Raw genomic sequence first — 24,116 nt, 5'->3', positions numbered from 1 at the left:
ACCCTGTGCACTCACGCAGTGGGCGTGTTGAATCGCATCCAAATGTGTTGATTACTAGCAGCAGCATCTGATGAGTCTCTAAGAAAGTAAAAATGCTTCCAAAAAATTATGACATGCAGTCCCTTGTAGCATGTACCCCAATTACAGTGATGTTAAAATGTGAGAAAATACGCATCACAGAATCGGTGAAACAGGGACTAGCTTCTGGGGCAAAGGTTTCCATGGGTGTGGCTGAACAAGCCTCCTTGCCCTGATGTCACAGGCCTGTGGAGGGCAGTGGGGAGGAAGCCTGGCTTGTAGTTGTTTTAGGGCTTCAGTGAGTTCACGAGGTTAGAACAGTCTGCAAGGTCAAGGGTGTAGGTCATTGCTTTTGCTAACGTTCACATTTTTTCCTGGCCATGGAAAGGGGACACAAGGGTGGGAAATGAGCAAAGGAATTCCAACTTGGTGCATTCAGAATGTGCTTCTCTTGTGGGGTGGGGAGCATCAGCCTTCCAGCCTTCTCCTGTGTGTTTGGTGGGTTCACAATCTTCTTCCAGAGCAGCTGGGAGCCACGTGACACTCTCTCCTCTTATCTGAGACCCCATTCTGCACTGTGAGGGCCATTTGTGGGACAGGGTCCTTGCTGGACTCTTCCGGGTGTAAGCTTCAGAATCCTGGGGCAAAGAGCAGTGCATCAGGCTTCTGCCTACCTGGGTGTTCTGGAAGGTGGGACCTGGTCCCACCCCTGCCCTGGGAGGACCCTATGAACAAAGGAGGCAGCTGGCTGTTGGGAAGATAGAGGGAATGTTGGAGGGAAGCCAGAGAGGCTGGCTGCAGGCAGGAAGCAGGAGGCAGGAAGCTTTTGAGAAGCTGGGAATGCCCAGAAGGAATGAGGAGAATGTCTGAGAGACAGATTGGTGGAAAAGAAAGAAAAGGAGGGCCCCGGGGAAAAGAATCTGTGGGGTTTTCAGACATGACGCATGAAGACACATTGCTTGCTTGGAGGGTTTTCTTAATGTGTGTTTAAGAGAGGAAGACTGGAGATTGGTCATGTGATCACTAAGCGAGTTCCTGAAACCCAGTCGTCCCGTGGGAGGTCCCAATGGTCCCTGCAGAAAAGCAGTGTGAAGGCGCCTCTGTGCCACGGACAAAGGAGGGATTGTGTGGGGGGCAGGACAGGGGCTGCTTCCTGCAGGCTGCGGGCCGAGGCATCCTGTAGCAGTTGGTTTTCTTTCTCTTTCATCCCAGGTTGGACAAATGCAAACCCTGTTTGGGTTTCCCGACCCCAGAGGACCCACTGGGCCCTGGGAACGAGCCTGAAGAGGGAAAGAGCTGGCAACCCTGTGCCCTGGGGGTGGGTAGGAAACCAGAGGAGGGGATGTGACCTAAAAGGGCCGACCCTTCCGTATTGTCACCACCTGGTGAGGGGCTGCACGGGCCTCTAAGATATTGCAAGGCTCTCCTCTTTGGCAGTGAAGAGTATTCTCACTGTTAGCCCGTGGGGAGTGACGGGAAGGCCATAGGTTTAGAAACACATGTATTTTCAGTAGTGATGGAGGTGAAAGAGCCCAGGGACCGAGGACGTCAACGGTTGTGAAAACCGCGGCCCAAGTGAAACTCTGCATTATTTTTCTGCAAAGCCTGTTACAGACCCAAGCACTGTACACCCCTGAGGCCACCTGTCAGTTGAGTTCTGTGTACTTCCTCTCTGCTGTGCCAAGCGCAGTATGTCATCTCCTGTTTAGAGCATCCCCTTGCGACAGCTCTCATTGTCTCTGTCCTGCAGATGAGGAAAGTGAGGTCACGTCTCCCAGGGTCAGATTACGGGGAGAACCAGGCCTCACACCGGGATTCACGCTCAGGCCTTGCTGACTCTACCACCCAGGGTGTAACTACATTTTCTGTTTATAAAACTCCCATGGAAATGTCTGACTAGACCATGGACTGAAACTTAAAAAAGAATTGTAAGAGCCGTACAAAGAGCTTTGTTTCCTCTGAACCACTGGACAGTCGCTTGTCCCCATGCTGTCCTGTCACTGCTGAGTGCTTTCGTGGGCTGTTCCTCGTGCCAGGGCCCTTCTCCTGCATAACTCAGTCCAGGCATTAAAATCAGGAAGGTACCATCGATCTATTCCTACCTTGTAATTTTCAGACACCACTTCAGTTTTGCTCCTAAATGTTCCCAGAAGGTCTTTAATCGCCAGGGGACCCCATTCCCACATGTTCTAACACCGAACTGTGCCTCCGTCTTCCTCTGATTTTCCTCTGGACACTTTAGAAGATGATCGGTGTTCTGCTGTTGTGTTTTGCAAAGTGTCCTCCGTGTGGGTTTGTCTGTTGCCTCGTGACCCGAGAGGGGCTCTGTGTCTCTGGCAGCGACGTGATGTGCCAGAGAAGTTGATGACCTACCTAACCAGGGACTCTTCTCTTCTGCTTTCAGGTGGGATTTAGGCAAAACATATAACATTGTCTTGGGATCCGGACAAGTCGTGTTGGGAATGGACATGGGTCTCCGGGAGATGTGCGTCGGAGAGAAGCGGACGGTGGTCGTCCCCCCGCACCTGGGCTACGGAGAGGCTGGCGTGGGTACGTGGAAGCATGAGAGGGTGTTTGGGGCACGTTCGTTCCTTTGAAGTCCATGCTTTTGGGATGCCATATTTAGAATCGAGATACGCTTCTTCCATTTTGTGTATTTTGGGTTTTTTAAATGTTTTTTATTTTTCAGTTACGGTTTACTTTCAATATTAGTTTGTATTGGTTTCAGGAATACGGCATAGCGGTAGACAATCACATACTTTACAAAGATTCCCCCCTCAGTATTTCCAGTGCCTCCTGGCACCATGCATAGTTATTGTGATATTATCGACTGTATGCCCTGTGCTGGACTGACATCCCCGTGACTATTCCTTGACTGCCAGTCTGTCCTTTCCCATCCCTTCACCTTTTTCACCCAGGCCCCCAACCTTGCTTCTTCCCTTTTGAGCCCCAAGAATCTGTCAGATTTGTTAAAAAGCATTGAGCATTTTTGTGTAAAGACCCCTGTGAAGTCAGCATCGATGCCACGCTAATGCCCCATGCCGTCTTGAGAAAACGGGGTTTCCGTGAAAGGAACTTGGACCTTCGAGCCCCCGTGTGGGAAACGTCCCTGCAGGAGCTGCTGAGCAGTGGCTCGTCGGCGAGGCCAGGCGCCTCCTGCGGGCCTGTTTCCCGGGACAGCGGAAGGCTACCAGCCTGTGCTTTCCACTTCTCCTGAATTGTCTGTCCGTGGAGGTTTCCTTTCGTGAGGGATGAATTCACGTTCTGGAGTGCTGGCTTTATCTCGCTCGCCCTCCCAGCTGTTGGGGTTCATGCACTTGATGATTTTGGCCAGAATGAGTCCACAGGGACTTGGGAACCCCTTCTCTTTCAGTGCGTTGATGCTCCTGCTGTCTGGACATGGAGGCAGTGGGAAGAGCTAACTTGTAAAAGTGATAGGTGTTTTGGACTGATTTTCCATTTTTGACAATTTTTAAATAACTGTGAAAATTCTCCCTGCTACTCCTTCCCAATCTGAAAAGAAACAAAAAAAGTATGTCGTGTATCCTATAATATGGTGCTCCTGTGGTTATATATTAAATAATTACAACATAATCTGTAGTAATAATTTTAAGTAATACATATTATATTTGTATATATAGTCACATACTTGTATAACTTCTCTTGGGTCCATGCTTTATACAAGGTCTGTCCAGAAAGTATCCAGCTATGCACTATGAAAAATAGAGACAGTTATTGAAGAAGATACAAGAAACATTGTACATAGGACAATGGCGCCTCAGTCCCCTTCAAAATAGGCACCTTGGGACCTCACACAGCTCTCCCAATCACCATCAGCTGCCCTATCGTACTTCCTGAATCTCACTGATGGTCTGAAATCTCTTCCCTTTGAAAAGTGATTTTAGTTTTGGGAAAAGCCAGAAGTCACAGGGCACCAAACCTGGGCTATAGTGAGGCTGAGTCACCTGGGTGATCTGATGTTTCTCCAAAAAACTCTTCGCGAGACATGATGCATGAGTGGGTGAGTTACAGCGATGAAGCTGCCAGTCACCAGTTGCCCATAGCTGCAGCCTTCAGAATCATCGGAATAGTTTCCGCAAAGGAATATTCAAGCTTTAATGCAAAATCTGATGAGGATTCATAGATTCATTGGTATAGGCACTCAGTCATTTTGAATGTGACGGCCACACAGTACACATGCTCACTCAATGGCGTCTACTGCCCCCGCTGACTAGTACAGTGAAGTTGTCATTGTTCACGCATGTGCATTCCAGTCCACTCTCCTTGGCAGCCAGGTTACATTGATGTTGCACAAACGGTTCTCCTTACATTAACAATGGCTGGACATTTTCTGGACAGGCCTTGTATACTGTTTTTGAATTTGTGTGTACAGTCATATCTTGGATTATGATTTTAAGGCATACTTTATTAATCTTACAGCTCTGCTGTTAGATTTATTCAAAAGTTCTCCCATTGGAGTCTCTACTAGTTAGTGGCTTTCAAACATTTTTCACTAAGACACACAGTAAGAAATACGTTTTATCTCCTAATCTCTGTTACAAATAAATATATACAATATATGCATATATACATGTACATTTAGTTTTATGTATGAAACTGAAACTCAAGTTTCATAAAATGATACTTATCCTTTCTTTGTGCAAGGTACCTGGGTCTGCTTTACTCTGTTCCTTCATTTAAACAAAAAATGCCTGTCACCCTCCTCTCAAATGACTTGATGACTCCCTCGTAGTCACTACCTACAGTTTGGAAAAACCACATGCTGTTGCTGAATTTTCTTGCCTTCCCTGCGGCAGTGAGAGCCCGGGGTGGGGTGGGAGCTTGAGGGGGCCTTTCTGCTGCCGCATGGCGCTAACCTGCCCCCTCCCTGTCGCCGAGACAGATGGAGAGGTGCCGGGCAGTGCCGTGTTGGTGTTTGACATCGAGCTGCTGGAGCTGGTGGCCGGCCTGCCTGAGGGTTACATGTTCATATGGAATGGCGAGGTGTCACCGAACCTCTTTGAAGAAATCGACAGGGACGGCAATGGAGAAGTCCTGCTGGAAGAGGTAACTGACCTTTGAAGGCGAGTGGGACTGAAGGAGCTCAGGGAGCCTGATCGTGCCTGGGGACCCATTCTGAAGGGGAAGGCTTCTCAGGGTGTGGGGACACCTGAGTTTATTTCCTGTGGTGACCTGTGCACTCATGTGCCTGCCTGGCACTGTCCCGCATGCTTTCTAAGGTGAAGCTCTTAGAGGAAACTGAGGCCCGGAGAGGTACAGGCACTGATTCAGGGCTCACAGGTCTGGATGGGTTCCCAGTTCCTGGGGGCCCACGCATACCTGCCGCTGGCTGAGTGTGTTTCACACACGTTATTTTGGTTGGCCCTCATGGCAGCCGTGGAACCGCCCCTATTTTTCAGAGGAAGCCACTGTGCCCAAGCTCACACAGCTCCCCAGTGGTTGGAGCCAGGACCCACAGCCCTGTTTGAGCGTCTCGATCCTGAGTTGTTTCTCCCGTACCAGACGCCCCTGTGTGGACCTGTCACAGCCCTGGGGAGTCCAGCTGTCATCCTTTCCCTGCCTGCTTGCTCAAGGACATCACTCCAGCCTTCTCCCTTTCTCGCGTGTCGTCTGCACTTCCCCGGCTACTGGCGTGCTCGCATTAGTGCTGAACCTGGCCTTGTCGAGGGGACCAGTGCCTCTCCATTGCTGAGTCAAGTAGTCGGTCCTCACTGTCTGACTCCTTTGCACGACACCTTCTTCCCCCAGTTTCCAGGCGCCCCCACTTTCTTAGTGTTCCTTTCGCCTCACTGGTAGCTCTTCAGGAGTCTGTTTTCTGATCTAAAAGTTGGATCACGGCCTGCTGCAACTCAGAACGCTGTAGAAGCAAGCCTCCCAATTCCCAGGTCCTTACCGTGGCCGGTAAAGGCCCAGCAGAGGCCCCCCACAGACTGCTCGCCGTGGCCTCCCCTCCTGCTACTCTCCTCTTGCTGGTCTGTGAATGCGCCCTGCATGCAGGCACTGGCCTCCACACCCAACTCTGCTCTCTGCTCGGGAGACTCGCCCTAGATAAGGCTCCTTCCCTCACTTCCTTCACCCCTTAGCCCAGGTCTCCCTTCTTCACTGGGTCTTACCCTGACCACCGGGTTGATACTTCGACCCCCTCACCCACTTGTACTTTTGATCTTCCTTACTTGGCTCTACATTTTGGTTTTTCTAGAGCATTTCCCTTTCTAAGTTGACATGCAACTTACTGGTGGTGTTCCTTTTGAATGTGTGTCTTTTCTTCTAGAAAATGCTAGAACAAGGGCAGGATGTATATCTAGGATGCTGCTCCACACACGGCAGATATGACGGGTTTTTCATGTGTGAATGAATCGATGTGGGCAGCAGGGTTCCCCGAGGCTGGAGGGCCGGGGGTCAGCATTAGGGAAGAACTGAGGGTGGGGGTTGATTTGGGGAGACAGGACAGGTCCAGGAGCTACACCGCACATTGCCTGCTCCTGTGGGGGGTTTGACCTTCACCTGGCGAACAAGCCAGGCTGTGGAGCTCCCATGACTCGGCCCGGTGCCCCCGGCCGCTCTGTCTCAGAGTCCATCCTGTCCCCTTTCCAGTTCTCGGAGTACATCCATGCCCAGGTGGCCTCTGGCAAAGGGAAGCTGGCTCCTGGTTTTGACACCGAGATGATTGTGAAGAATATGTTCACCAACCAGGACCGGAATGGAGACGGCAAGGTCACGGTGGAGGAATTTAAACTCAAAGACCAGGAGTCCAAACACGATGAACTCTAACCCAGATACAAGCCACCGTGTGACACCAAGGCCCCCGTCGTGACACGGTGTGCCATGAAGACGCGAGGGTCTCTGAGAAGGTGAATTGTCAGCAGGTGGTAGTGGGTCACACATCAAGGCTGCGTCGATACACGTGCTGAGAATTTTAGGCTGAATGCCAGTGATATTAGACAAAACCGGGGCGCAGTGACTTAGCGTGGGCTGTGTAGGATATGGAAAAGGCTTTCCTGCCAACCATTGTTTGTGGGTCTCCTGGGTAGTTTTGTTATTAAAGGAAAATAGTGTCGTACAGAAGTTATAACCATCTTGGAGGGAACAGAAGAAAAAGGGTCCAGGATATCTATGTGAAGAGGATGAAGAAAATTTTTTTTAATTTGCTGGTGTTTTTTGCAAGGGTTGTCCAAATGGGCAGAAAAAAAACAAAGGGCATGTCCCAGCAGGGTTCCCAGAAAGCCCCAGAAAACTTCTCAGTGGCCTGTACAATCTTCTGGTGAGGCCCAGCCTCTGCCTTTCTCACACACACACACACACACTTTTCCAGTTAATCACACCCCTCGTCATTGCGGTCCTCTGATTGGCTGGGTAACTTGGGTATCAGCGGGCCAAACTAAAGGCACGTAGGACCACGGGTAGAGAACTTGATCCTGCGTTTGCCACGTGGGGTTCCCTGCGTCCCTCTTTCTTGTCCCCATCGCTCTGTCCAACAGTGCACTGAACCCTTTGATGATCAGACAGGTATGCACAGGGCTGGTGGCCAAGCCGAACTCCAGAGTAGATCGCCATGGCCAAGGTGCGTATGTCTTCCCAACAGATAAGCGTAAATAAGGTGACGTATTTCTGCTGCTCATCTGTGTTCTGGACAGGGAGTGCCCTAAAGCCTGGGCCTCGCTCTGCAGAGGAAGACAAGGACACAACACCTGCCGGCCTGTCCCCCCCTTATGCAGTAACCACCCTACGTCCTCTGTTCCCAACTGGTGGTGGCACTCACCCCGAAGTAATGCAGGGTTTCCCTTCTGAAACTGCTTTGTTTTACTAATTTAAACGGTTTTGTGCTGACATAGCTCTGAGGGAGTCCGTGAAAACACCATGCACTCGTTCAGTTGAATGTTGGAAAACTGACCTTTTCCATATATAAAATGTTGAAGTCTCTCGTCGGTCTCTGTGGTGGTTTATTTGAAGGCTGAGAGGATCCTGTGGGAACAAACCCTGCAGTCGGATAAAAACCCAGTAGGACTGTGCTGCGTGCAATTGGGAGAGCACCGAACTGTATAGAATAGGGGGTGTAGGGCCCGGGTCCAGGTGACAGGCACCCTCCCAGGGACTTCTGCAGAGAAGCTAATGAGAGGGCTGTTTGTTGCAGAGGTGTGGATAGGACTCGGGGACCCAGGACAGCTGGTGACCAGCAACCCTGGGAGGCAGTTCCCGCCTGGGTCTGGAAGGTTGCAGGAGCCCAGGCAGGGCCGTCCGGTGGGAGCGGGGTAGGGCCTGAGCTGCTCCCAGCACCGAGGCTGCTGCTGCAGCAGAGACACATGTCCATGCTGCCACTGGCCCTCAGGAGCTGAACCCAGTTGGAACCAGAGGGGAAGGGAGCTTGGGCACCGGTGGTGGAGGTCAGAGAAAGGTGGAGCATGAGTCAGGGAGGGTCAGGATGGGAGCAAATGGAGAGTAACTGGCACATGGATGAGGGAAACTATTAATACATGTATGTATGTACTTAGGTTTTTAATAAGCAAATGTTTACTTTTTGCAGAAGCAACCTTAGGGGCTCCAGGTGCTTTTGGGAACGGAGACGCCCAGGGCTTTCTGCCTGCTGCTGCCAGGGTCACTAACGCTCCTTACCCCTCTCCTAGCAGGTGCAGCTGGTCACTCAGTTTCATTGCACAGGGTTTCTCTCGTGCCTGGCAGGCTGACCGTGCTCTGCAGAACTGCCCTTGGATCGCACGGGCCCACCCCCCTCCACCACCCTTATGTATCTGTGCAGAGATAAAGCCTTGTGCTTACTCTCTACCCCAGCTTTTAGCTGGTTCTGCTTGAATTTCTTCACTGGGGGCACAGGTTGGCTGAATAAAGTTAAGTTTCTCTGGAGGACTTAAGGACTGTGGGCCGTACAGCTTCAAGAAGAGACGGACCCTTTAGCGTGTTTTTGTTTGTAAACTGCCAGCCTGACTGTAGGTCCCTTGTTATTTGTGTTTTCTTCAAAATACTTGTCTTACATGTAACAGCTTCTTTTCTCCCCCTGAACCATCCACTAGGATGGAGGAAAGTGCAGGAGGGCAGGAAGCAGGTCTGATCGGTTAACTATGGTTTCTCTAGAACCCAGCTCACAGTAAGGACTAAACTGTTTGTTCACTATTCATTTAATCCTCACCTCAAGAGCTAATACCCTTCTTGGCAGATGAGGAAACCAAAGCTTAGAAAAGTTAAGAAATTTGCTGCACATCATAGGATCAAAGGCTCAGATCCAAATTTAACCTATTTCAAAGCCTGTGTCCCTGACATCTCAGGCATTTTTTATCTACTTTGTGCTGAAATATCAGACTAAGTACAAAATTTAGTGTGATGGTTGAATTCCCAGTAACCTCGAGAAGTTTCAGGATTAGTCACTGAAGGTCACATGTGTCTTCCTTCCTGATTATCTGTAGTGTACACCAGAGGAAACCCTGAACCTGAGCTCTGGATAGAACTGCCAACAGTGTAATCTGCCTCATCAACTTTGGTGTCTGTTACGCCATGGGATGGTGATATCTTATGAAATCACTCTGGAATGAGCTAGTATTGCAGACAGTTTTTTTTTTTTTTCCCAGTTTCCTCAAAATTATTCATCTTAGCACTAAAAACTGCCTTGCCTCATAAAGTAAAACTTGAAACTGAAAAAAAACAAACAAACCCTACTGGCTAATGGTATTCTTTAGAGATGTGGCAGTTACTGTACACTAGCGATGATCAGTAGGGCTGCAAAAGGTATTCTGTTTTACCAGTTCACTCAGATTATGCTGGGGGATATAACAGCTTACACTTTTGTGGGTGGATAACCTAACAATATTGAGTACTTGTGCTAAGCTATTCCAAATGCAAATACAAATTTTAAATGCACACACAGATGTCCCAGGAAACGATCCACTTCTCTCCAGCTCCCCCCGCTCCAGGGCACAGCTCTCCTTGCCCAATCCAGAGACTATCTCATCACCCCAGTGCACAGGTGAGCAGACCGAGATGCAGCTTAAACAACTCGTCCTGGTCTCACACTTACTGAGGGGTAGGAAGAGGAGCCAAATCCAGGCTCCGTAGCCCCTTTCCTACTGGCTGCATTATACAGCTCTGAAAGCTGAAGTTGGAAACAAATACCGTATTTTTTGGACCACAAGACACACCTAGGTTTTAGAGGAGGAAAGTAGGAAAAAAAATTGTGAAGAAAAAATGTGGTAAAATATTTAATGGCATCCTTTAAAGCAGAAATCCTGCAGCGAGCCAGGTAAGTTACATTTGGACTTTAAGACGCACCCCCATTTTCCTCCCAAATTTTGGGGGGGAGGTGCATCTTATAGTCTGGAAAATACGTTATTTTCAACATCGGTAGCATCAGGGGCAGTGAGATGTGATAGGGTCACAGGCATAGAGTGGAAGAGGCAGGGACCTTGGCTTGATAATCAGCTTACTGTAGAAGTGGCTAGAAGGGGCTGTAGAGACCACGCCTTCATTTTACAGGGAGGTGACTGACCTTCAAGGTTCGAGGCATTACTTGAATTCAGGTTGTAAATGCAGTGTTCTTGACACTGACACTCTGCAATATGCTTTTTTGTCGAAGCATCCTATAAACTCCTTTGGAAAACAGCCAGGAGGGCAAGCTCCCACAGAAATATAGGGGTAAAAAGCTATCAGGAGATTAGAGACTCCTCATTTTGTTGGACGTGAAAAAGTCCTCAAGATAATTTGACACTCCCGTGCATGCTGTCTGCTTTCATTCAGGAACCTGGTTTGGGGTTTGAATTTGGATACGGCTAAGCAGGGAATAGTCTGCTTTTCGCCAGCACTTACTTGCACTGTTGACTGTAGCAATGAGAAGTTGTGCTGGAGGGCTGGGATGGGTTGCCTCAGGACAAAGGTTTGCATCTCCGGGACCTTGCCTCCCTGCCACCTGGGTGGGCTACAGATGGTGACCACACCGCGTGTCCAGAACCAGTTGGGTTGTGCTTTTCGCGTATCACAGCTCAGCTGTGTTAAGAAAACCAATTAGCTGCTCGTCACGGCTCTGGAGTTACAGGGCTGGAATCAGGGCCAGAGTTATCACAATGGCAAGTTGAAGCATTTATGGGGCAGCAGAAACTTGTAGCAAGGAGTCAGACTATAGAGGGCAATGATGGTTCCTGACTTCGTAGGATGACACCCAGCTATGCCTTGCTTCCCAACAGCCTCTGTGCCACGGATTCACAGGTCACTAACACACAAGCTAAACCTGGCAGGTGCTTAATAAATATTTGTTGAATGAATGAATAATAATAGTTTTGCCGGTAGACTTTAAAAGGCTTTTCATATTTATTGTCAGTGCATCAATACACAACATTTTATAATAATTAGTGGTATGTGGACTCCAAGTTTTTCAAACACCAAGTGCTAGTATGTTCGGGTAAATTTCCATTTTCCCAAAACAAAATAACAAACACAGTTTCAGAAGGTGGTAATCAGCATAATTCACTCAAAATACAAAAATGGCAGTACTTAAAATCACACACATGTAAAAAACTCCAAAACTTCAATGATAACATTTAACTACAAATTCACTCTGGAAATGTAGGGAGTTATTTTTCAAATTTTGACTTGTAGGTTTTTTAATGTTAAAAAACATGGTGAGGAGTGTTTTGGGAGACGTGGAGAGAAAGGAACTGCTGGTTGATGGATTCAACATGTCTGAAAGTACTTCAAGAGCAAGGATGTGTCATAAATAAAGTCCTTCCGCAAGATGAGCACATGAGCAGTCCCTGCATCAGCTGCACCCGCAGGAGAGACGTTGTCTTGAAGACTGCTTATTTATACAGAATCTTCTGCAGGATAGAGTTGGCTAACTCCAGGGATTCCTCCTTTACTAGAACAATGTCGTAAGAGTCCATGTACTTGTCTAGAAGCTCATCCACCTAATCAACAACAACAAAAAGCCAGACAGCTTACTATACAGGAAGAAGCAAATCATTCCAGTATGATCCTCATTGTTTGATCTTAGGTCTGTTGGGCAGCACGTGGTAAATTAAAATCACTTTCTTAAAACATCTGAAATGAAGCAATACTCTTAAGTAGTCTGATTTTTAAGGCTCATAGAGAAATTCTCCCGCATGGGGGCTTTTCTCCCCAAAGGAATTCTCTCTAGTCCAGTGGTCTCCCAGTGGGATATGGTACCCAAGGAACACTTGGCAGGGTCTGAATTTTTGACTCTTATGACCAGGGAATGCTGCTGGCATCTGGTGGGGAGAGGCCAGAGAGGCCTTTTATATGCACACCCTCCCTCCCCCACACCTGTAAGCGTGTACCTGTACATCCCAACTCCCTTACTCATCGCGAAGGAAAGGAAGGAAGAGCACACCTGATGGCTCCAAAGGAACTGCTTTCTCAGGGACCTGATAGTAACAACCGCCTGTCAAGTTCCACCCTGGTTTCTTCCTAAACGGAAACTAGACAACAGATTTGTATACTCACTCTATCATTTAGGTACCCAATTTTCAGAATGTGTTCAACATTGGCTACTCCGTCTGCCATTCGCAAGTCGCCTTGGGAGTCCCCCAGCAGAATTATGTTGCTGTTGTCTCTCAGTTGGCTGAAATACTCCGTGTTCTTCAAGGCACCGTCGTGTTTGTTAAACACGTGAATTAGATCTCCTTTAAATCCTTTGAGCACCCCCTATTAAAGACATGTAACTCCTTTGAAATAACAGGCTTTGCAAATTTTAGTTGTTGTAGTTTCGCACTCACAATAGATAAGGACTCTGAGAATTAAAACTTTCCAGAGACTTTAAATGGTGAACACAAATTGAAGGTCCAATTTTTACTGTTCATTTGGTTCCTAACCAAAAGGTCCTGTTCTATGCATCATATATTGTCTTCATTAGAAGAACTTGTTCAAATGACATCAGTTCTAATTCATTTTTCCCCCCATCCACAGATGTTAATTTTCCTTAGTGTTGTTGTATTAAGTTACATTTTAAAAAGTTTTACTAATTGTAATATTAGTCTATAGCTTGGGAAACAAAAGTTTAAGAAGAGTTATTTTTAAAACATGGATGTGGGGGAGGTGGGAGGGGATAGTGGGGAAAAGGGGGGAAGGGTTTTCAGGAACATTGATAAAGGACATATGGACAAAATCAAAGGGGGTAGGATCAAGGGTGGCAAGCAGGGACGGCCAGGGTGGGGGGATGCTGTGGGGAAAGTGGAGACAACTGTACTTGAATAAGAATAAAAAAAGTTAAAAAAATAAATAAAAATAAAACATGGATGTAGATACAACACTGGGAGAGAGGACGAGTCCCACAGTGGGCCTATCAACGTGGCCTCATTTAGTACATATGAAGTCATAAATAACAAGTGCATTTACATGATTAAAATATTTACAGATTTTAAAAGTAATGATAAAGAATAACTTGATATTCTTACATTGTCATCAAAATCCATGAAGTTGGACACTACTTTGACATTTGAATAGTAAACCCCAGCTTGACGCATAATCTCCTCCAGTACATCTCCGATACCAGCCGAAAATATGAACACAGGGATATTGTGTTTTTGGAGCTTACCAAAGAAGTTCTCGTATCCTTCCCTGCAAGATGGAGGTGCAACAGGACTGTTAAAGCGAGGATTATCTCCTTTTCCCTTAGGTGATAAAAAAGCTTAAATATTTCTACCTAATTCTGTGGCTCACTTGGTTCTCATTTGAAAACACTGCCCGAGGGGGCTGTTACTGATGTCCGACACCAGTACAAGTTTTTCAAGCAACAGTTAACTTTTTATCCTTTTTAATTAATTCTAAAAAAAATCAGGTGATTTTAGACTCGTATTGAATGTGCATAAGCCTATGGTTCAGAATTTACACTACTGAACAGCAAATAATCAAACCGTACCTTGAAAGGCCCATTTAGGGTGAGCGGGCAGACCTCTTGCTTGTCATTCTGCTCAAGCAGTCCCTATCGTTAGAAAGCAGAGTGGCAGGGACTGGGCTGCATTCTCTTCACGTCTGGCACCTCCTGCCGAAGACCTGGAGCTACAGGTCATGTGTTCATCTGAAAATCTTTTCCTCCCTTTCTACTCTTCCTGGGCTACTGGATAAGCTGCCCAACACAGGAATGAAACACTTAATAGCTATCCTCTCACTCCTTCTGACAGTTTAATGCTTTCCTTCTCAGAAGTAGGTTGCCTTAAAGATGTAGCATCATCACAAAAAAAGCGCATCATATTTGCCCAGTGAGTTGAAGAGGTTAAGAGGCAGTAAACAGAATTGAAAAATAAGATTTTAAATGTTAATATCTTATAATTCATGTTATAAGAAATATATTTATTATTTGCTAAAACAGATTCAACTTTCCTAGAGATAGCTTTCAAGGGACTTGTTTGCGGGATGATGCCCAACCCACTGAGCCACATGAGTCAGGGCAGTTTTGAAATTTTTAATTTGGAGAAAGGAAATGCAAATTAGTACTTTAAGCTCACAGGCTTTTATTCTCTACACCAAGATCTAACATGCCATTCTAAATTCCTTAACCACTTTTACTATGTGACAGGTGGCATACTCTATGTTTCTTTATGGATATTCTTATACATTTTTAAATAAAAATACACACTTGAATGCAACGTGTAACAACAATTCAAGTCTGTAGACAATTAACAAAAAATACACAAGAAACTTACTTGAGCATAACGTCAGATTCTGCCACGACTTCTTTAAGTTTAGCTTTCGGTAAAGCCTGTTCAACAAGCAAACCATGTGATTTAGTGTACCTGGAGTTGATGACCAAAGAAAAGCAAAGTCAATGAAAGGAAATTAAAATATCTTTATCACAAAGCATTCTTCAGTATGAGAACATGCAGTATTTCATTCATGATATTTTGGAACTAAGTTTCAGATCTTTAAGTTCACCACTAATGAATGTATACCCCACACGTCTCAAAAGGTGATACACATGTTTTTGCTGGATTTCCTGGTTCTCCCTGAACTCTGGCTCACTTTAAATGTGTTAACAAGACAATGGGAGGATACTAGGTGTAAGTAAGCCTGTCCTGGGTCTACAGATGAGACTTACGACCTCACGAGGCATAATCATTTCTTTGATTGCAATAGGAATTAGAGCAAAGACATTTTTTCACCTGTCTGTGGTCTGAATTTTCATGAATGCCTAAGTACTGAAGATGCTGCCTAGTGAGCAAGAGGGAGAGTCCTTGTTATGGGAAGTTTTATATATGGGTGGGCAAAAGTAGGTTTACAGTTGTTCACATGGAAAAGCAATACCAGGATAACCCTGTGCTTCGTGTACTCACAACTGTAAACCTACTTTTGCCCACTCCTACATACAGGTGCTTTATCATTCCATAAAAGCACCTATAATCACACCATCTCAGTACAACAGGCCTTTAGAATCTCTCCACCTGATACCTATAATATGCCTCAGTGAAACCCCTTCTCTGGTTTGGCTCCCACCCTGTCAGTGAGCTTGTTCTCCCAGGGAACCTTATACCATTGCTAGAAAATTCTAATTGCTAGTCAGTCCTTTCGTCATGCTGCAAATCAGTGTTTAAAAGCCTTCCGAGTCTGCTTCCAATTCTGCATGTCAAGTAAGTCTAATCTCTTTTCAACATCTTATACCATAAATATTGATAAAGTGTGCAAGGTACTCAGGTGATGGGATAATGACTACAAATAGCATCATTTCTGGTCTCTTAAGATTCTAACACCACCCGATGTTGCTTCTCAAATCAGAGCTCTCTATTCCTGGAAACGCTCCTCGAGTGGAATGGCCCCAGCTCCCGGGATTATCTCAGTGGACTCCTCTGGACCCACTTGCTAGCGTTTCTCGTAACAGTGCCTTCTTGGGGTTTGATGCAGTGTTTCAGCGGGCTCTGCGGCCCTCAGCAGAGGGTCACGTCTCAGAACCTGTCACCTGCTGGTTCCACCTCAGTTCAGAGTCCATCTATAGCCTAGCACTTTTTCTTTATATACTCAGCCACATCTTGTCCATATACTTTAAAGAAAACAAAAATTCTTGTTTTAAGTTTAAGGCTTAAGTGCAGAATTATAAATTGATTCCTACCAATCTTCACCAAACCCCCCCCCCAAAAAAAACAAAACTAATTCCAGACTGTGAAAATGACGAGAGAGTTAGAGCTTATTTTGTTATATTTAATCACTGCTCTAAGTCATTAGACAACTCATCAATCTATTCACACACGGAACAGGGGGAAAACAAACCATGAGTATAACTAATACAGTTTTTTTAACCATCCCATTGTCCAATACACACTTACCATTCTACCATATAAGGGTACTTCTGTTCTACAGTGAGAACAGGATCAACTTCAATAGCATAATATTTTTCCTTTAGCTGCAGTAACTGGAAAGAAACACATACCGTAATTGTGAGGACTGCAGAGTTGTCATTACTCTGCTTAGTTTTATAGAAAGCAAAACAATACAAACAAGCGTTAAATGGTAAAGATTAGATCATGATTACCTAATACAGGTATCAACTGAAAAGATCTTTGTTAATTTTAGTTCACATGTAACTAAATATACCTGCAAAAAGCTACCTTTTTTGTCTCTCTTTTTTTAATTTAAGTACTTTCAGGTCAGCATTCAGTGAAACTGACTAATAAACTATCAGTACAAAAAATCTTCATTTACATATGAAAGTATTAAATTTGATTCACCTTTGGACTCTAGACACAGAGACACCTACTCGAAAAAAAGCAGAGAACTAAGGCCATTTTCTGATAAATCTAAGGGAATAAAACCTGCATACAACCAAAGTAGTTTAGTTTTAACTTTCCAGGTAATGTAAAGACACCAGAATATTTTGGCAATCATTTAAAAGTTTTTCATGTACATTTTGTTGCTATTAAAAACTAAAATCTTAAAAAAAAAAAAAAGAAAAAAACTACTGTTATATATTTTTTTCTAAAATGTTTGAGTGCTACAATCCACAGACTAAACCTAACATGTATTGAGTGTTTACTGTGCACTATGTTTGGCTATAAGCACTTTGCATTCATTCTTGTCTGTGTGAATGAATCTGAAGAAATTTTCTGGCAAAAAGGGTAATGATGTCTTTCAGTAACTGGATTACTGTCAGTGCTTTTACCTTTTTCCGACATTCATCTGAAACCAGCTTACAGTTGTCAATGACATCTAAAGAGAAAGAGCAAACAAGTCAGGAGAAGAAGAAACACTCTCATTGACGAGTAACTTACTACTTTTAAATTTAAATGCCAAGTCGACTTGTATGACCATTACAATTGTTGGGGTGGAGCTTAGAGAATCTAATGGTTTTAAAATCCATGGTTTAGTGACTGCCCATTTAGACCACTGAGCTAGACAATTTAAAGTCTTCAAACACTGTGAATTGTATACTGACTGGTCCACTTAACACCATCCTTTGTAATTAAATGGAAACAAGGAATCCATCTTTGAAATACATGTTTTTTTTTCTTAATAAAACATTAATAAACAATGTGAAAATCTGGAAAATAAAGATTGTAAAAAAATTATAATTTTAGCACTTATAATATATTACTAACATTTTAGTATATTTCCTTTCAGTCTTAAAGTTTTATGCATTATCAACCAGATAAGAGATTGAACTAAATCTATATGTCTGAATTCTGCTTTCTTTTTCACTTCACAGTGTAGTCTCTATTTTTTAAATATGATTAAAAGCTCTCCATGAATATCACTCCTGATGGCTATATATTCTGGCACGTGGGCAAGATGTCATTGATACTATTTCTACAGTGTTAAAATTCTTAGGTTGTTTCCAAGCTTTTGCTACTATAGATAATTTTATATTGAAGTTAGTTACCACTATTTCTGTAAATACAGCATCCCCCCCAACTTTTGGGGTTAATTGATTAGAAATTTCCCAAAGAGGAGTTATTGGGCCAAAGGCTATGATTTTTAGGTTTTTATGTAACTGATCGGGATGATGTCTCAAACCACACGCGCACCAGCTGTGAATGAGAGGGCCTGCGTCACCGCTTCTCTGTCAGGGTGAAGAATGTTATTTTAGAAGCTCACCACCATGTTCGGAAAACGAGACAAAAAAGGTGTCTTAGCAACACATTTTAACTTTATAGTTATTTCCTAACTTATTCTTTAACTTAACTTACATATAAATGACACAGAAGTTTAGTAACATTCCTAGAAAGTGTAACTAATTGATAAATACTGTTTCTTAAGGTTAATCCAAAATTTTAAACCCATTTATTTATTTTTTGAATAACGAATAGACCACATTTGGAGAAAAAAAAAATCTGAAGTCTTTATTCCTCTTGCAACCAAAACCGTACAAGAAATAGCCATTTATATAACATGGGGAAAAATAAATCCTCCAAATGTAGTGAGAAAAAGCAGGTCTACAGCCATTCCACACTGAACGTACCCAATCCCGTCTAATCAAGGAAGAAAAAGCAGGACCCCTCCCTTCCAATGTCCAAAAAGAAGAACCCCCCCCCAATCTTATAGACAGTAGTATAGGTAGAGGATCTTAAAATAATGATTACTTTCATGATTTTGTTATGAGTGCTACACTTACTATGACATGTTGGACATCTTTTCCCTTTGTAGGAAAATCTACTCAGTGTCATATCAAAGTCTGTAATTATCTGTAAGAAAAGGGAAGAGGCATTATGAAAACACAGTTGCAAGTCCAGACCCGAGCTGCAAGCTTCCTAAAGGCTCAGGACTGTGCTTGGTACCTGGTCTCCACTGTAAGTTATTTCCTTTACATTGCGTTTTCTAATGCAGTTCATATACAAAATCCTGAAAATTACCCTAACTACAACTTGCATATTTGATCCTTGTTACCACATAAAATCTGATTAATCAGTATGGGAATTTACAATTGCAGGTAATATGGTTACAGTTATCCAACAGAAAAAAAAACCACTGCACAATTTCAACCCACTTGTGGTTGCTGTACAAAAATGTAGTGAAAGCAATTAAACTAAAAGAGGCTTGGCTGGTGTGGCTCAGTGGATTGCTGGCCTGCGAACCAAAAGGTCGCAGGTTAGATTCCCAGTCAGGGCACATGCCTGGGTTGTGGCCTGGGTGGTCCCCTGTTGGGGTGTGCAAGACGCAACCAATCACATTGATGTTTCTCTCCCTTTCTTTCTCCCTCACTTACCCTCTCTCTAGAAATAAATAAATAAAATCTTTAAAAAAAAGATGGAGGAGCAACTTGAAACTGTACATACTTGATATTATTCTTAAAATAGTTTAATACTTATGCACAGTATTAGTTAACTTAGTACTGACTACTAAAGAAAAGCTAAATTTATTTTAAGGCTATGAATTTTTGTTTGTTTCCAACAGGGTATTCTATATATTTTTTACCAACTCTAGATATATCTTTCAGATTTTACATTCTGAAAGGATAGGCAAAACTTATCTATCTGAACTTTCTTAGCTCAGATTTCTGCAAAACAGACGAACGTGTCCACTTGAACATCAGGAATGAAGGGTTAGCGATGAAGGCTGCTTGATAATTGTTCACCTGAAGTTTGATAGCTCCTCCTTTGATGAGACCGCAGATAATTTCTTCTACTCTTGCAGGGTTCTTGATGTGAACTGAATTTTTCTGGAATTCTGGCATCTAAAAACAAAGGACATTAAATGACTATTTTTAATTCCTCTTTTCTCGGGTTCCTTTGATACCAAGCAGAGGCTTATAGTATTTAAAGGTTTTAAAATGTTGAGGCATTATATAAAAACAAGCAAACCTCTTGTTTGCCTGTTTGTGTATAAATGGTATCAAATTACCATTTATACACAAAAATTTTAACAGCACCTCAGTAGTTTTCCATCTAGAAGATTAAGACAAAACTACATTTGTAATTAACACATTATCAGAGAGTGTAATTTTTCTAATTATAAAAGTCATACATGCTTATGACAGAAATTACAGAAAAAAATTGTCTGGGGTTCTATTACCCAAAGATAAACAAATAACCATTTTCTTTTTCATGATTTTCATTTCTCTGATTACAAACATGCATGTATATACACACAGTTTATCTCCTCATAGCGTATTTTTGCATCTGCCTGTCTGAAATTAGTATTATTACACATATAGTTATAAGAAAATGTTTTCAACAGAGTTCATGAACCAAAATAGAATGTGAGAATTGAATGGAGAATATATTTGAACTTTGTGATAAAGACGTTTCTTCTAAGAATCTTTCTGCTTAAATTGTTTGTATTCATATTTATTTTTCCAAAAGTTTTTTAGCAGAAAGGAAACAAATATTACATGATTAGTCCCCAAACATTTACCTTTGTACAGATAATTAAATTATATTTAATTTGAAAAGTTACTTCAAGACGTTTGCTCCTTTATTGTACTATATCCCAAGTAACATCACTGTTGTTGGCATAAATTTCACAACAGATTTATTTCAAGTCAGGACAACCACTGAAGAACATTAGACCCCTGGGGCTTAGGCTGCTACAGGGACGGTTTATGCAGGCTCTGGTGTTTCTCAGCAATTTAATGTTTCTTCCAGAGTAAAATGGATCAGAGTCAATTCAGCGCGAGTGCGGCACTTACAGTCCACGTACAAGTAGACGGGGAGAAGGAGATTTCGGGTCACTTCGCAGCAGGCTCCACGGTACAAAAAGACAGTGACGGAACCTCAAATCAAGGTTCTATACTGGTCTGTACCTGACAAGCTTCATTTATTTTACATCATATTACCTGGTATGTTATCACCAATATTAACACACTTCTCCTGTGTGAAGGACACGAGTTACGAAAAACTTCCTAGATCTTGTATCTTTGCTACAACAGAACCTGACCAGGTGAGTCTATCAGGTCCCATGCTGTCGCTACATAATGAACAAAATTAGAAAAACCAGAAAAAGGCTAAAATGTTCTCCAAAGACTGGAAGATGGATTCAGAAAGGTACAGGAAAGAGAAATGCTAACATTAACATTTTCTCCATAAATGAAAGACTAGCACCCACAATACACCTACTTTTAAAGAGCCGCAGTTAAGTGGGAGAGGTTAAGCTACAATGCAAGTGACCTTCACACAGTGATCTTTTGGATGTAACTGGGCTTTAAAGGGTTTTAACTGATTAAGGAAGGTTATCTGAATATATATAGTGATTTTTCAATAGATGAGACAAGCAGATAGGCACTTGTTTCTCGATTCCTTTTTTTCATTCATTACTCTATTCATGTGCTTAACGAAGACTTACCCGGGTCCACTCTGTGTCAGACGGTCTGACTAGATGCTAGGGATATGACGAGGGGCACTGCTTTACCTGTTGAGTTTTAGGAGCTACTGCTGTTTTGGAATGTCAGTTCCATGGCACTGGAAGTTACAAATGTCTCAGCTAGTAAGTCCATCTCCTAACAACTAAATTCTGCTCTTGCCTCTACCGTAAGAGATAGATGCCTAGTAATCAATATACGCTTGATCCAGTAACTAACTCGTTACTGAAAGCAACAAAATACTGATGTCACTGACTACATTTTCACCAAGAAAATGGAACATTGTATTTCAGCAAATCCAAACTGAGGAAGACATCCTGCCTCAGCAAGTCACATCCTCCAGTTTCTGAGAATGGACAGGAGAAGAGCACCAAGACTTTGGCTAGGCTGACGATGTCTAGACTGGCTTACTCTCCCCAACGGCAGTCTGAAGGAGACCCCATGGCCAGAGGCATGTGTGTCCCTGCTTCTGCATCACACACAACCATTCCTTTTAAGAGGATCAGAAGTTAGTATGCAAATACCACTGGATGAAATAGCAGTGACAACAATGGATTAAAGAGCAGCTACTTTCCCCAGAGAACACAAGAGGCTGGTGGACACAGGTGTAAGAAATATAAAATTCGTAATTACAGCTGCCTTGGGTTACATGGAAACACTACCCTCCACCCCGCAGAACACATAAAATGTCACTAAAATATTTCTAAGATTTTGGACATTTTATTCAAATATTTTAGAATGGACCTAAGAAATATGTTTTAAAATACACCTGAAATGTGTCAGAGATTATCGGAATATCAGAACATTAAGAAGCACACTGCAGGAGTGTGCTTTTCGTCACACTGTTTGTTACCTCCTCAAATCCTGTTTGGTGCACATACACCTGTTTGTGCACATGAAGTCATGATACTTCAAATCATGGGCAGGTTACTACGAGTTGTCCAAAGACTTTTGAATTTGATTATGATACAATTTTATGGAAGATAAATACAAGGCTGAACATTTCCCTCATTTGTGAACAAAAGAGAACGAATTCATTCCGCGAGGCCATGATGTACAACACTGGGGAAGGACAGAGGCTTCCCTGACAAGAACTGGGACGTGCTGCTTGACTGGAGCCTAATCGGCATCAACACTGAAGACGACTAAGAAAAACCTAACATGCACTTATCCCGGCCAATCTTTACAATATTGTATTTGTGCAGACCAAACAAACTCCTGTTCGTCTACTGACCTGTTCAAAAAGCAATGACTTCTAAAGAAGCTGATGTCAAAGACATACAGGTTTATTCAAGGCTCTACGGCCATGTTAGATTATTCGATATCTTGTAGACACATTTATTCAGATATATACATGACGAGACATAAATGAGCAGCTCCACGGTACAGCCACAATACTGTCCTAGTATTCTTCTGAAAATAGCCTACATAAAAATTACTGTAAAGTACTTAAGCATTTCTGCCCAAACAAATCTCAGGGGATGTATTTTTTCCTTTGTTTTCTAATGTTAACATCTGGTGTAATCAAAAGACTTCACTGCACTGCACAAAGGAGTGGGCGCTACGATTTTTATGGAACTACACGAAAAGTAGAGCTTAAAGTAGACGCCTATTCAGACGGGCACGTTTACTCACAGGTGACTGACTCTGTGGTTTTACTAGATGATTACGCACGACTAATTTATAGTGATCGCCATCTCCCTGGCCTCCCCCATATTTGGCCGGTCTCCACAGTAAGGTCATATAGGCCAAATTCGTTCACTCATTCACTGGCCACACAGTCATTAAGTATAAGGCACTGTGTTAAGCAGGTCTGTAAGCGATACAAAACTTTTAGTAAGATATACTTCTTATACTCAACATACATATTCTATAACAGATTATAATAAGGAACCCAAATAACTACTACCTTGCCAGATGCCCAGATAAAATACAATGGAGATTATTTATGCTGGGGTCAGAGGACGAAGAGCCAGCTAAGCTAGGCTTTCAGAGAGAAGCAGGGTTTGGCTATGCTGAGACTGGGGAGGAATCAAAGTGCAGGGTCTAACGTGGGAGAAAGATAAACAGCTCTGTTTGTTTAAACCCAAGTGTACATGGGAAGGGGGGGAGGGGAAGGTGGAGAGGAGAGGGAGGGAGGGAGAGAGAGAGAGAGAGAGAGAGAGAGAGAGAGAGAGAGAGAGAGAGAGAGAGGGGGAGAGAGAGAGAGAGTCTAGAAGTAGAGATGTGGAGCCAGACCATGAAAAGTTGAGGCTAACATCCTAAGGAGCTTTCAACCTTCAGTATCAACATTTGTAGAAAAGCAAACCTAAGGCAAAAAGTGTGTAAATTAATGCGATGATAGTAAAAAATGTAAGTATACATCATCTTTGGCTTCTCTTCCTTCCATAGTCTTTTTGTGGGTTGACTACATGGTTACTTGCTTCAAAAACAGGGTCCTGGACCCAATAATGAAAATTTATACAGTAGGGCATTCCTACACCACTTACATTCATTTTGGTTAAAAAAATAAATGGACCCAAACAAGAAAAGTGTTTTTCTACTGATTTAATGCTACGTATCAGATATTCAAACTCGATATCAAATAATCAAATAGTAATCACGCAATGGAGGCTAAGTTCACATCCACGAGGTAGGTGGAACCATGTGAAATTGCCAGTATCGGACCATATCTGACATATAAAACAGGAAGTTCATATGCTTCATCCTAACAGCAGTAACTACACTGACGCCAGCTTAACCACAACTTTTTGAGTGAGCTCTCTCCTCCCATCACATACTGGATGGAAACTGAGGCTGAACAAGAGATTTATGAACTGTTACACACTACAGCTGTGTGCATGCTAAG

At 43.4% G+C, this 24,116-nt stretch overlaps 2 protein-coding genes across 5 annotated transcripts in view; one reads left to right on the top strand and one right to left on the bottom strand.

Annotated features, from left to right (window-relative positions):
- FKBP9 (FKBP prolyl isomerase 9) overlaps nt 1-7,961 on the top strand; it is a 34,314-nt gene extending 26,353 nt beyond the window's left edge. Inside the window, exons 8-10 of the mRNA XM_024563116.4 lie at nt 2,423-2,568; nt 4,922-5,085; nt 6,634-7,961. Of these exons, the coding sequence (XP_024418884.1) occupies nt 2,423-2,568; nt 4,922-5,085; nt 6,634-6,810 (487 nt within the window). The 3' untranslated portion in view covers nt 6,811-7,961. The remainder of the gene's footprint in view (nt 1-2,422; nt 2,569-4,921; nt 5,086-6,633) is intronic.
- A 3,360-nt stretch (nt 7,962-11,321) lies between these two features.
- NT5C3A (5'-nucleotidase, cytosolic IIIA) overlaps nt 11,322-24,116 on the bottom strand; it is a 45,497-nt gene continuing 32,702 nt past the window's right edge. For all 4 annotated transcript variants that reach the window (XM_024562958.3, XM_024562960.4, XM_024562959.3 and 1 more), the window contains 8 exons: nt 19,547-19,645; nt 18,587-18,656; nt 17,138-17,184; nt 16,305-16,390; nt 14,694-14,783; nt 13,446-13,608; nt 12,496-12,696; nt 11,322-11,939 (listed from right to left, as the gene is read on the bottom strand). In XM_024562958.3, the coding sequence (XP_024418726.1) occupies nt 11,832-11,939; nt 12,496-12,696; nt 13,446-13,608; nt 14,694-14,783; nt 16,305-16,390; nt 17,138-17,184; nt 18,587-18,656; nt 19,547-19,645 (864 nt within the window). In that variant the 3' untranslated portion in view covers nt 11,322-11,831. The remainder of the gene's footprint in view (nt 11,940-12,495; nt 12,697-13,445; nt 13,609-14,693; nt 14,784-16,304; nt 16,391-17,137; nt 17,185-18,586; nt 18,657-19,546; nt 19,646-24,116) is intronic.

This window comes from Desmodus rotundus, chromosome 6 (genome assembly GCF_022682495.2).
Source record: "Desmodus rotundus isolate HL8 chromosome 6, HLdesRot8A.1, whole genome shotgun sequence".
Taxonomy (NCBI): Eukaryota; Metazoa; Chordata; class Mammalia; order Chiroptera; family Phyllostomidae; genus Desmodus; species Desmodus rotundus.
Note: the sequence above shows the minus strand (reverse complement) of the source record. Positions and strands in the feature narration are given on the sequence as shown.